Source organism: Atractosteus spatula, chromosome 9 (assembly GCF_055471065.1).
Source record: "Atractosteus spatula isolate fAtrSpa1 chromosome 9, fAtrSpa1.hap1, whole genome shotgun sequence".
Taxonomy (NCBI): Eukaryota; Metazoa; Chordata; class Actinopteri; order Semionotiformes; family Lepisosteidae; genus Atractosteus; species Atractosteus spatula.
In genome coordinates, this window is record NC_142714.1 from 2339653 (window position 1) to 2352348 (window position 12696).

Genomic DNA, 12696 nt, shown 5'->3' on the forward strand with positions numbered 1-12696 from the left:
AAAGTGTTCAAAAGGTCAATTATGTGGGCTTTTCACCAGCATTTCCTTAGGAGTTGCAATCATAAATGTCAGTATGTTATGAATAACTTCTTGTTAAGTGATCCAGGGATTCTGTGTAAACACTGTATGTTCCTGAACATTCTTTTGCTTAAAGTGTGTGTTATGAGGTTGTTACACAGATGATGTTGTAACTGACATACAGTTTAATGAGCCTTTAAACCAGGGGATTTAAATTCAATTTGTGGCTTCACTTTTTCTAACAAAGCAGAGATGCTGTAATTATTTCATCAGCTGCATTCATTAATTTTAATACTTTTAATCAGTATCTAAAAGTGTTTAATATGTAGTAGTACCTTTAGTGAGGTGAATGTTTTGAGTAATAAACTGTCAGACATTTTAAGAAAAATCCTATATGCGTCTAAGTAAGAAAGTGTTTAAATTGCCTAACCAGGAGGGAAACCAGAGTACACAGTGTTTGTGACCCTTGTTTAAGCATTATGTTGCTCAGGAGCTGTCTCTCAGATATTGGTTCCAGAACCAGTTGCTAAACATGTCCTGGGTGTGTGTGTGTGGGGGCGGTCATGGGGGCTGATTCCAGGTGCATTTGCAAGAGATGCTTGTCTTGTCTTCCTGCCTTCATTCAAGTGAGTCTCGAGGGGGACACATGAAATGAAAATGATCAACTTCCAAGGCTGTAGAGCAGAGAGGATGAGGAAATTGCCCATGTATAAAATGACATTCTATCTGATGGCCTGTCATCAAAAGGATCTCCTTGAAGGAGACACTTGTTTTGAATCTTCTGTTTATCTTCCGCGTCTAACAGTATTTATTTTTGAGTAAAATACTAACAGAATTTGGGTTTAATTTTGCTTCAATATAAAACCATATAGAATTGTATTTAACTTCTGGCTGTCTAACATTTATTAATTAAAACTGGTGCCCCTTGTGAAAGTTTACCTTGCTAAATGTACCATGGAGTTACTGTGGTTTTACTCTTGATTTGTTTCCTTAGAAATGTTTATCACAGTCCATGGCCCAACATGGTCCAGTGCGGTAAAGCCCAGTGAGAGCATGTTAAATCCAAAGAAGACCAGAACAAAACTGTAGTAAAACCCCAGTAAAAGTGTTGCGACTGTGGTCAGTGTATTAAAGGTGGGCTCTCATAAGCAGTGGCTCCTTCACGACCCGCTGTTTGAATATGAGTGCTGACGCTGTCCCCTGTGTCGCAGGTTCACCTCCGCTCTGCAGAGCGCCTCAGGGAGCTGTGCTGTGCCAACAGGGGGACCTTCATCAAAGTGGGGCAGCACCTGGGGGCTCTGGAGTACCTCCTGCCCGAGGAGTACACCCGCACGCTGAAGGTGCTCCACAGCAGGGCGCCCCAGAGCTCTCTCCAGGAGGTCTCGCGCGTCGTAAAGGAAGACCTGGGCGAAGAGGTCAGGGCCAGCCGGCTGCTTCCGTGCTTTGCTTTGCAGGCTCGTGCGTGAACACTGTCAGCACAGGGCCCTCACTCTTACCCCTAACCCTTACTCTGTGAGGTGTGTGTGGAAGTGCAGAAGTTACAGCATGAGGCCGGGAATACGGCCCCGAGCAGCACCTGTATCGGGGAATGTGCAGAAAGTTAAAGGAGAAACTATGTGGCGAAAAATGAATTTAATTCTTTGTGCGTTCTGTGTATTTCTACTATATCATTGTTTGTCCACACGGTAGGTGAAAAATGTCAATGCCCTTTGCGGAGAGCAGGTCCTTCCTCGAGCCCATGAGTTCCTTGTTTGCTCGGCTCTTGTCAGAGAAGCAGTCTGGCAGTGGACAAGGGCTGGTTTGACAGGCTTTTAAGGATATTTTCATCAGAAGCCCCATGGCAGCTGTGCACAAGGTAATTGGTGTAATCTTTCAGATCCACTTAAAACACGTCAGAAAGAGGATTTCATCAAGAAAATAAAAATGCATTTTCATTGCATTTGAAAATGAGGAAGACAGGCTTCCTCAGTGTACACAGTCACCTTCATTGTGTTATCATGCTCAGACAAAACAGTAATTGTGTAAAGATAGTTCTGGCACAGTTAATTTGACCTACTTTGACCTGTGGTGTCTGATGGATGGGTGGGTGTGGGGCAATCCCGAACCTGTTGTGAAAACGTATAGAATGGCGTGATGCAAACTAGCACAGTTCGAGGAGGGGGACTCTCTCTGAACAGGCGGCATGCTAAATGATACAGTAGCCCATGTCATTTGCGCCCTCAGCAAAGTCAAAGGAAGAAATAACATCACAATCAGTATTTTTTATGTGTCCAAAACAGCAACAGTCCAAAGTACCATACGCTGATTCTTTCATTCTCAATAATCGTTAATTGATTGTGGGACGTAAGAAGGGTTAATTTACAACAACTTGAGGAGTGCTGCATGTTTTCCAATTGAATATATAGAAAGTGTCAGTAGGGGGCAGTGTTAATTACACTAAGGATGCCTAGCTACACCTGTTTGAAAATGCACAGTTTTCAGTGCATGCGGTAATGCCCACATTTTCATAGCAGTGAAACATCACCTACACAGTGTTTAATGTAATGCTGACTAAGGTGGTTCCTATTCTGACCTTGATATGAATACATTAGACTAACAAAGTATTACTCTTACAGCTGGATGGCATGACCTTGAATTACTGAAATACAAATTATTCAAACACCCTCTGCTCTGCATCTGAGGGATGAGAATATAAGCTTTTACAGGTCTATGGTATACAACCCAACACTGAGAATGTTTAATGCAAATTCAGCTATATATATGTATATATTTATATTTGAAGTGGAAAATGTAACTTTCTGATGTTACAGAAACAGCAGCCTTACGTAATCCATTATATAGTTCTGTCGTGATTGGCTTACAGAAACAGAGCTTTCTCATGGAGAAAATGAAAGGCATTTTCAGATGGTGATCCTCCTTACTTGACTTCAAGCTGTAGATGGACCTGTCATGCCTGGTTGATTTCAGTGAAGCAGGAGAGCGATCTGCTCCGAGGCCTTTCACAATAAGAGTCCCCTGCTCTCCCTGCCCCTCTCGCTCAGTTTTTCTCCCTGCTCTTACTGGCTGCAGTCGGCAGAGCATTGCTTATAATGAGGGGCAAAGATCAATTATTTTCAATTTGGACCATTTGCGCAGTGTGACTTTGTAGTCTGCGCACAGTTGACCTTCATTTATTTCATACATAGTTTGTAAACAAAGGATAGGAATGGCTTTTTTCTTTTGTTAACTGTTTCTTTGAAAATAATGTAAAACACCACACTGCCGTTTGTATTTATTTTTGGACTCTGGCAAGGTCATGACTAAACCACAGTCATTATGCACAGAACAGTACCCTTTCAGATAAGGACGTTGCGATAACACAGTATGGAAAAAAGTTGGGCTGATTGCAGTGACTGTTAATAATGAATTCTTTTGTATTCTCGTTCACACAATCCTCTATAAAATCATCAGATGGTTTCACATCACACTGACTTCAGTAAAGTATGCACACTCCTAGTTGTGACCTGACAATAAGAAAACACAATTCTGAAGTCCAATAGCAAAGAAAAATGCATTGAAGTATTTTCTATACAATGACAGGATTGTAAAAGCGTCTTGGGAATCCAGTGTTCCCAGTGGGAGCTGGTCTGTGGTCACCACAGTGTTAAGGGATGACATAATGTGTAGCCTCAGAATCCCACTGAGCCCTGTCACACCGGCAGGCAATTGAGTGTTGCATGAGGTGAGTGTTTTTCGGTGCTTGAAACCGCCTGGAGCGGAACAGTGGTGCAATGTCAGAGGGACAGTCCATCTCAGATGTTAATTTTAACAAAGAAATTAGGTGTCGCAATATAAGAATCTGTGACAGTTTACTTTGTTTCAAAACCAGAGCCAGCAAGAAAGCTCACAGCAGCTTCCTGTAAATGTGAGCCTGTAACAGTTGGGTAGAGCTAAAGGCAGCTATGGCCAGTGTTTAATGTGCTTTGCATCACAAACAGTATTAACATAAATATTGATTAAGAGATCATTCTTTTAAATAAACACTGATATTTTAAAAGCCGGTGTATAAAAGAGCAGATGAATAAGGGCTGGCTGACTGACTTGTGATATGAGCAGGGGGATCGTTCCACAGTCTTGGAGCACCAGAGTGGAAAGCACAGCCTCACAAGGGCTCCCAGTGGTGGGAGCCTTGTTCTGGGAACATAAAGGCCAGAATCCGAGGAACACAGATGACATTCAAGTAGGGGTCAGCGGTTCAAGCGGTTCAACCTTAAAGTTTTTTACATTTTGTTCCAAATAAAATGTTGCAGTTTTCAATCGACTCCAGATCCCTTGGCCACAATACCATCTACAGTGTCTTCCTTATAAACAACACAGGTGAATGAATAGAGTGGACATGTACAAGGTGAGAAAAACAAGAAGAGGTGAAATAGCTGACACTTTCCAAACTACAAAATTTCCTCTTGACACAAACATTGATTTTTTTTTTTACTTGTAGAATGTTTAAAAAAGAGTAACTTCACAATTTCACAGTTCTTACTTTCTTGTGCAGCTGAATAGTGACACGGAAACAAACATCTATGCTCCATTTTAAGCTAAGAAAAGGAAATATTCATAAAGCATCATCTCCTCGTGTTCTCACTGTGTCTTTAAATAAGTACTTGTCCTTAACATCAGTTTCAGAATTTTACTTGAACCCTCACATGAATGAATGACTCCCTTTAGTACAGTCAGTGCCTTCAATCCCTGCTGTTGGAGATAATTTCATATTGCTGTCAACCAGTAACTTTTACCCTCTAAAATCTTGATTGTTAAAGCTCAATTGTGACTCATTGAGAGTCTATGAAATCTTCACTGAATTATGTAACAATACATAATATCTATTGCAGTTTCATGTTTATGGTGGCTTTTAGAGTGCAGCATTATACAGTAGTGCCTTGTGTAAGCACGGACACAGTCAGTGGAGGTTCTCTCAGCTCCACAGCCATATTGTCCCAGAGTCAGGTCACAGGGTAGTGGCGGCCTTCTGTGCCCTCAACCACTTTGGCTCAAACTATGTAATTGGCACATGCCACCTCTTTGAAGCAAATCACTGTCAATATGTGTCACACTGTACTCAGATCCCCCATCCCCTGATAGATGTCCTTGTCCATAAATCCCAGTGGCTGTCTGCACAGTCATGATGTTCATGATAAAGGCTGGAGAAGAAGTGACTTACCATGGATTAGAGAGGTCAGTGCTAGCTTGAGGAAAAGCTTTGTTAACTGTGTTTGTTGCAGGGGTGCTGTCTGTCAGACAGGTCATTAGAAAGGCTCCATCACTTTATTCACAGGGCCTGTGATACGTTTTTTCATTTATATGTGTACAGGAGCTTCTTCTGTGCTTTTGTGCTTCTGTGCCTATGGCGCAGGTTCTAGTTGGAGTGAATTTAGCACTGGTGATTTAGGTGTAATGTGAACTATTTTATTTCAGCATAAGATTAGCAAAGACATGTATCACTTTAACCTGTTGAATGTCAAGCCAGGTGAAAATCAATAAGAAAAACACAGAGGAACCAGTATGCTCTGTTTATCAGAATAGTAGCAGAATGAATTTACTTATTCTTTTTCTTACTTATTGTTCAACAAAAGGCCAGTGCACATGCTTGAAAAATAGTCATTTGCCTGATAATAACTATCAGAATATGTGGCAGTTGTATTAAATATTACATTAATAATTACAGTAATAGGCTGCTCAGTATATTTTTATCATCATCACTTACACCTTACCAGCTGATAATACCTTCCATTCCGAAGAACACCTGTTCGTATCATCATTTGACTTTTCCATCAATAATCACACATAAAGGTGAAGAGTCACACATCTGTTTTTCATTAAAAAATCTCTGACATGTGAACACCTGGTGCTGCTGTAATGGGCCCTAATCTGGAAGTGTTAGAGTGGTTGAAGTACAGTTCATCTGGGAGGTTTTCCAGGGACTTCCGAAACTGCAAACATTCCAGAACATTTATGACACTTTGAGCCCCTGTGATTTACACTAGGAAGCCCCAAGCTGATTTAGTTCTTATGATCTCCAAACTAAAATTCTCACCAATGTTATGTGCCCAACACAATATTCTGCAGCTCCCCGGTTGTAGACTGGCATTAAAAACCTTGCATCTTCTTGTATCAGGTTTCTTTAAACACTAGACACATCACTGTTCTAGTTCAAACCATTTATACAGTTTCAGCACATCCTTGAGAAACAGGCACATCTTTTACTTTTCGTCTTAGGATTTCATATGAGATATAAAAAATTGTAAAAGACAAACAGCAATATTCTCAGGGGTCTGTTTATGTTATGCTGTATTTATAAGGTTGTTTGTAACGTCTCTAGTGATAAATCCAAGAGCTCAAGAACAATACTTTCTGTTTTGTATGTATTGTTGAATAGCATCAATCAGGTGTCAGCAGGATATCAATTCACAGGGTGGCAAGACTTACAGCTATCGGACATCACTTTATTTAATTTGACCATTGACAATAGAACATTATGGCATATTCACACAGTTCTAGTAAGTTGCAGAAAAGATTGGTTTGTGTTATTCACTATATATATTATGCCAGCTGTCGCTGGTTGTTAATACTGTTGTACAGAGTGACAACAGATTCATCTTGTTTGCTTGTGGTAGTGAGTGCAGTGGCTCTAGCTGAATAAAACAGATTTCTGTTATGTCAGTGGTAATGGAAATCAGTTCTGAGAAAATGTTTTTCTTCTATGGAGGGAATATATAAGTATCAGTGTATATAGCTATGAACATATCCTATGTAATTTTATTTAGTATATAGATATATTAGACATGAATCTTTACGCCTTTTGTGTATGGATGCAGTATTCTGATGCTCGATGGCCACAGCCTTTCTAAGTAGCTGAGCAGTGAGTAGTGAACAGTGGACAGCAGGGAGTGTGTCTGGCAGGCAAAAGGTGACAGCCCTATCACTCAAGACAGCTGGCCCACGCAGCCCAGCTGTGCTGTGACGCTGGAGAAGTGCAGAGGGGGACAGGGGGACAGGGCTTGGAGAAGAAAGAATCACAGCACTGCGGAGCTGTAGGCAGCACTGAAGAATTCAGGTTAACCAAACGAACGCCTCGTCATCCTTTAGCAAAAGTCAGTTCAATTAACCTTTCCTGAAATTCAAGGCCCGTTCACAAAGCTGCAGCTATTTGTTATCTCCTGTGTTTCTGCCAGCACAGCACCTTAACATAAAGGGTTAGAGAGCTGGACTTCCCCTGAAGCCTTAAGACATTAAGAGCTGTAATAAAATATGCTTTGGTCTTTGTTTCTTCTGTCTGTGATCACATGTAAACAGATGGACATTTCTATGCACAGGTTGTAGATAGGACGCCAAGCACAGACACTCCTCATAAAATATTTAAAGTGAAAAATAAGGCTTATAGTAAATTTAATTGTAGTATCAAAAAAAGTATCCAAAAATAGGACTCTTCCTGCTGGAAAAAATGAACGGCTTTGTGCTGTGGCAAAAATAGAGCTCTCCTCACAGGACGCTCGGGAGAAAATAAACAGTCCTGCACTACAAAAGAAAAGGGCTCTTCCAGCTGGATGCTGGGGAAAACCGAGCTATGGAAGAAAAAGTTCTTCCAGATTCTAGCCAGGAAACAAAAAAGTCCCTGCTGAAAAAAACAACAGTTACCCTCGCTGGGGGAAAAATAGCAGCCTTTCCTCATGGCTGTGTACAGGTCTTCCAACTGCCTAGCCAGGAAAATAAGCCAACATAGCTATTGCAGGAAGAAGTAGTTTTCCAGCTCTCACGCTGGAAAGCAAACAGCCTTTGGCCTGTCCAAGGCAGAGCCTGGGACATCTGGACTTTTTGTCCCTGGACTCTGCTTTGGGTCATGACGTCTTGCTCCCTGCTCGGCGCTCCATTGCTCCTGTCTGGAGCAGGATGAGCAGGGTGGAGGGCTCATGCACTGACCCAGTTAGAGAAGTGATGTCACCCAGACACTGCACAAGAGACCAGGTCCTCTGCCATGGCATTTAATCCGCTGCCTAGGATTGGAGCTGTGTGTGCTCGAAGCCCGCGAGCTGCTGGCATCGCACCGTCAGGGACAGGCAGAGCTGCACTTGTCACGTGTGCTGTTTATTATGCTCCACCTACAGTATCTGATCCACATACAGTAGGCGCCCTGACAATTGAATATCCGTGTGCTGTTGTGTCTTGTGTCCTCTCATCCAGTATAACTAAAGTATTTACTGCAGAATAATGTGAGCTGAAGATAAAGAAGCTCACTCGTGATTGTTTTTCAAAGGTATACATTTATGTTCGCTCCCTATGTGGGAGATATAGTGGTGTGGCAGTCAGTGCTACTGAGGCCTGAGTTTGATTTCACACTGGGACTCGCTTTCTGTAGAGTTTACATGTTCTCCTTGTGTTTTTTTCTATGGGTGCTCTGGTTCCATCCTAACTGCGTGCCTTGTAACACACTGGTCTCCTGTCCAGGGTGTGGTCCTGCCTTGTGCCCTGTGATGGACAGGTGTCCAGTTCAGGGTGTGGTCCTGCCTTGTGTCCTGTGATGGACAGGTGTCCTCTCCAGGATGTAACAGGACTGCAGTCCAGTCCAGGGTGTGGTCCTGCCTTGTGCCCTGTGATGGACAGGTGTCTAGTCCAGGGTGTGGTCCTGCCTTGTGCCCTTTGATGGACAGGTGTCCAGTTCAGGGTGTGGTCCTGCCTTGAGTCCTGTGATGGACAGGTGTCCTCTCCAGGATGTAACAGGACTGAAGTCCAGTCCAGGGTGTGGTCCTGCCTTGTGCCCTGTGATGGACAGGTGTCCAGTTCAGGGTGTGGTCCCGCCTTGTGTCCTGTGATGGACAGGTGTCCTCTCCAGGATGTAACAGGACTGCAATCCAGTCCAGGGTGTGGTCCTGCCTTGTGCCCTGTGATGAACAGGTGTCTAGTCCAGGGTGTGGTCCTGCCTTGTGCCCTGTGATGGACAGGTGTCCAGTTCAGGGTGTGGTCCTGCCTTGTGTCCTGTGAAGGACAGGTGTCCTCTCCAGGATGTTACAGGACTGCAGTCCAGTCCAGGGTGTGGTCCTGCCTTGTGCCCTGTGATGGACAGGTGTCCAGTTCAGGGTGTGGTCCTGCCTTGTGTCCTGTGATGGACAGGTGTCCTCTCCAGGATGTTATAGGACTGCAGTCCAGTCCAGGGTGTGGTCCTGCCTTGTGTCCTGTGATGGACAGGTGTCCTCTCCAGGATGTTACAGGACTGCAGTCCAGTCCAGGGTGTGGTCCTGCCTTGTGCCCTGTGTTCCAGGATCGGTTCCTGTAGATTGTTCCAGCCTTACCAGGAACAATCTAGCAGCTTTCTGTTAATAGATGGATGGACCATGTGCTTTCTGTGTAGGGTCCATCTTCACATTAGCTACTCACGAAGGTGGAGTCACAATATCCTTTGCTTAACAGCCTCTGCTATGCTGCAGTATTCAGTTGAATGTAATCTCAGTATAATAAACACTTAGTTTTTGTAAAATCCCTTCAGCCGAAATAACATGCCATCTTAGTTGAAAGCAAAAGCCTTAACCACATACTGTGCTTTACTATATTTAGCACATGCATTGGCTTCCAGTCCCATATCTGTTACTTCTTCTTCTTTTTTATTAAAAGCCTCAATGATTTTTCTTTTCTAAAGTGCTTTTGCGAGGCTTCAGCTCTCCTTGATGTCCTTGAAAATGCGAAATTGTATAAAGTCTTATTTTATTGTGAATTTAGCATAAGAGCTGAGGAGATAAAACAGTCATTTTGACCACGAGGTCAGGGATAAACTGGATCAGAATTATTGGTGCAAACTGTATGTTTAGAACTAGTGGAAGCGAAATTAAAAATGGGGGAGACTAGAAAATATAAAAGCCCTTTTAAAATATATTTACCATTCTACTGATTTTACTACTTTTATTTGCTTTAGAAGTAGAATAACTTCATTAATCTTTGGAAAGTCAGCAAAGTAGAAACTGGAGCTTTTCTGCCCCAGCTGATGATACTGAGCAGAGAATTGCTCAGCACTTTAATCCCTTGCAGAGGCAGAGCCTAGTGCGAGGCCTGACTCCATCACTTTAGACCAGCAAACAACAGATGGCACACAAGTCCCAGCATACTGCCTTGTGCTGCTCTGTCGTTATGTAAGATGGGGGCTTTTATTGTAGCTCCTGCTGTATTTTCAATTATATGCCTGCCAGCTGAGCGTATAAACGTGCATAATTTTCCTAATGATGTGCAAGAAATGTGTCCGTGTGCAGGGCTGTTTCACTGATGTGGAGTTTTCGTTTTTAAGGGCAAAAGGCTGGCTGTAAAGACAAAAAATAACACTGCCAGTATGTGGAGCTGCCATTTGCTGTTTTTTCTTCCTTCCTAATTTATTTTTTCAACACACGTACTGTCTATGTGGTACAGTGGTATTGTCAGCATGGTTGTAGTTGCAGATGTGTGTGATCTGTGTGATGCAGATGTTTGAAACAAAATGGCAATGTCATTTTTACAGCTCCATACTAGATGGACATGACAAAAAAGCAATTTGGGGTATATTTATGATACAGTTAACTAATTCTCTACTTGATTGTTTAGTTGAGAAATAATGCCTTTTTCACTCAGTGCTTTGCTTCCAGCTAATCAACATCAGGTGATATATGATTTACGTGGAACAAATGTACACAACCCGATGAAGGCTTTTTTGTGCCAAAATGTTGGTAGTGTTAAAACAAATTGTTAGGGTGTTGAGAAGGTGTGACCTGGTAAAAATGTAGACTTCTGTTATAATGCTTAATAAACCAAAGCTAACGTTTTTATTTTTCCTGTTTACACTGTGTTGTGTACAAGACAGGATTGCCGACTATCTCTAGAAGTTCTGATAATCCTCAAACAAAATGTAAAGCCAGAAAAAAAAGGAATCATTGTATTCAGTCTTAGCTGCAGGAATCGAAAATGTGTTGCTGAGTGGGTTTTTCACTGTGTACTGGGAGATATTATCATTTGACATATCCTGTCCTCTACAACAGAGGAACTAAGGCCTATTCTGTCAGCTCAGACAGCTTCTGTTCATTCAGCACAATATCACTGAGATCTCGAGTCATTGTCTTTTCAGCTGAGACTCTCAACTGAGCATTTACAGACCCGCCATTTACTTAATTTAGATGTAAAAACTGCAAATCTAGCAAAAAAAAAACAATGTAGGTATTGGAAAGATAAATTACACGAGAGAAAAATGTTACTCAACCATACTATTTGGAAAACTTTCTGGAGTTTATTTAGAGGTACAGTAAGAAGAACACATTTTGCATCAAAATGAAAAGCCTGAAGGTACTTCTTCAGTGTGAAAAATCTGATGGAATAATTCATTTGTTATTTGTGGGCTTTCTGTATTCACTTTCCCATATAAACACTTGTAAGTATACCGTATGCGTCCATGACAAGAAGAAAGTAGTAATGGTTTTCTGCCTTGGTTTTCTTTTGTACTAGGAAAGGCAGCTCAAATGCACTTTGTCCACAGCAAACATGAGCAGTGGTCCAAGCACATCAGTGCAGCAGAGTACATAAACCCTATAGCCTCACTACAGTGAGAAGAGCCCTTCTAATCGTCCAGACTGCCCTCTCAAATACTGGAGCTCCACAGTAGGCTTTCTTGCCTTGTTTACACTTGGAGCATCCCAGCGATGCCGAGATTTCCCTCGGGAATCATCTGTTGCTGGTACTTCATCCATGTTCTCAGAGCTGTATGGGGACACTTCAGCGGTCAGCAGCTATTCCCCGGGTTGCCAGGTGTTAACGGCGCCCCTCTCTACCACTGCAGTGGGAGCAGCATGTCAGCACAACCTTAATTTTCACGTTTCAGCTTGCTGATTTAGTCAGCAGGGTCTTTGAAAACTCTCTCATAGACCATCTGTATGAAGGAAAAATGTTAAAGAGTCGTTTTTTTTCAGCGGTCTTTGTGTGTACTGCAGCCTTTAATTTCAAATGCCAAATGTAATTTTTTTAAATGAAACATTTTTCATCATCATCATCACCATTATTATTATTATTATTATTATTCAATCATTTTTCTGTTGTTTTTAATTACAGAGTCCTGTGTTGCCATATGCAGTCATACAGAACATCTCTGGTTTATGTTTAATAAACTGTACATCAGTCTGCTGCAGAACGTAGGGTGAATTAACGGACTAACGATGTTTTGGTCTTGCTTTGCTTCTAATGGTTTTTCTTTAAGTGAGAAAAGCTAATGGTCTTTCTGCTTCCATCTCTGTGTGCACCACATCTCAGCAATGTGTGGTCTCATCCTCACCCCGTATCACCCCTATATCACCCCATATCGCTAATGCAGACCTGTGGGCGGGCGATGTTTTCAGTCTATCGCTTCAACCTCCTCTTTGTTCTTTTTCTCATGGGTGCACAGGCAGTGTCTTTTAAAGGTCAGCAGGATTTCACTTCTGTGTTCAGCGTCGGCCGGCCACTACCTCTTGACTGGGACCCGGAGACCCTCTCTGGGGGGTGGGGGGGGGGGCTGCTGCTGTGCTGATGGCGAGCCAGGAGGGAGGCTCCTGTCCAGTCCAGTGTGGGCATCTGGAGTCTTGTGCTCCTTCTGTCAGAGAGGCACACGGTTTTCCTCCCTTCTGGGGACTAAACAGGAATCAACTGAAAGAAAGCGGGCTCCAGGGC

At 42.6% G+C, this 12696-nt stretch overlaps 1 protein-coding gene across 2 annotated transcripts in view; it reads left to right on the forward strand.

The window, feature by feature from the left end:
- Nucleotides 1-12696, forward strand: part of adck1 (aarF domain containing kinase 1) — a 152709-nt gene that overhangs the window by 53529 nt on the left and 86484 nt on the right. For both annotated transcript variants that reach the window (XM_088924578.1, XM_088924579.1), the window contains one exon: nt 1230-1433. In XM_088924578.1, coding sequence (XP_088780704.1) covers nt 1230-1433 — 204 coding nt within the window. The remainder of the gene's footprint in view (nt 1-1229; nt 1434-12696) is intronic.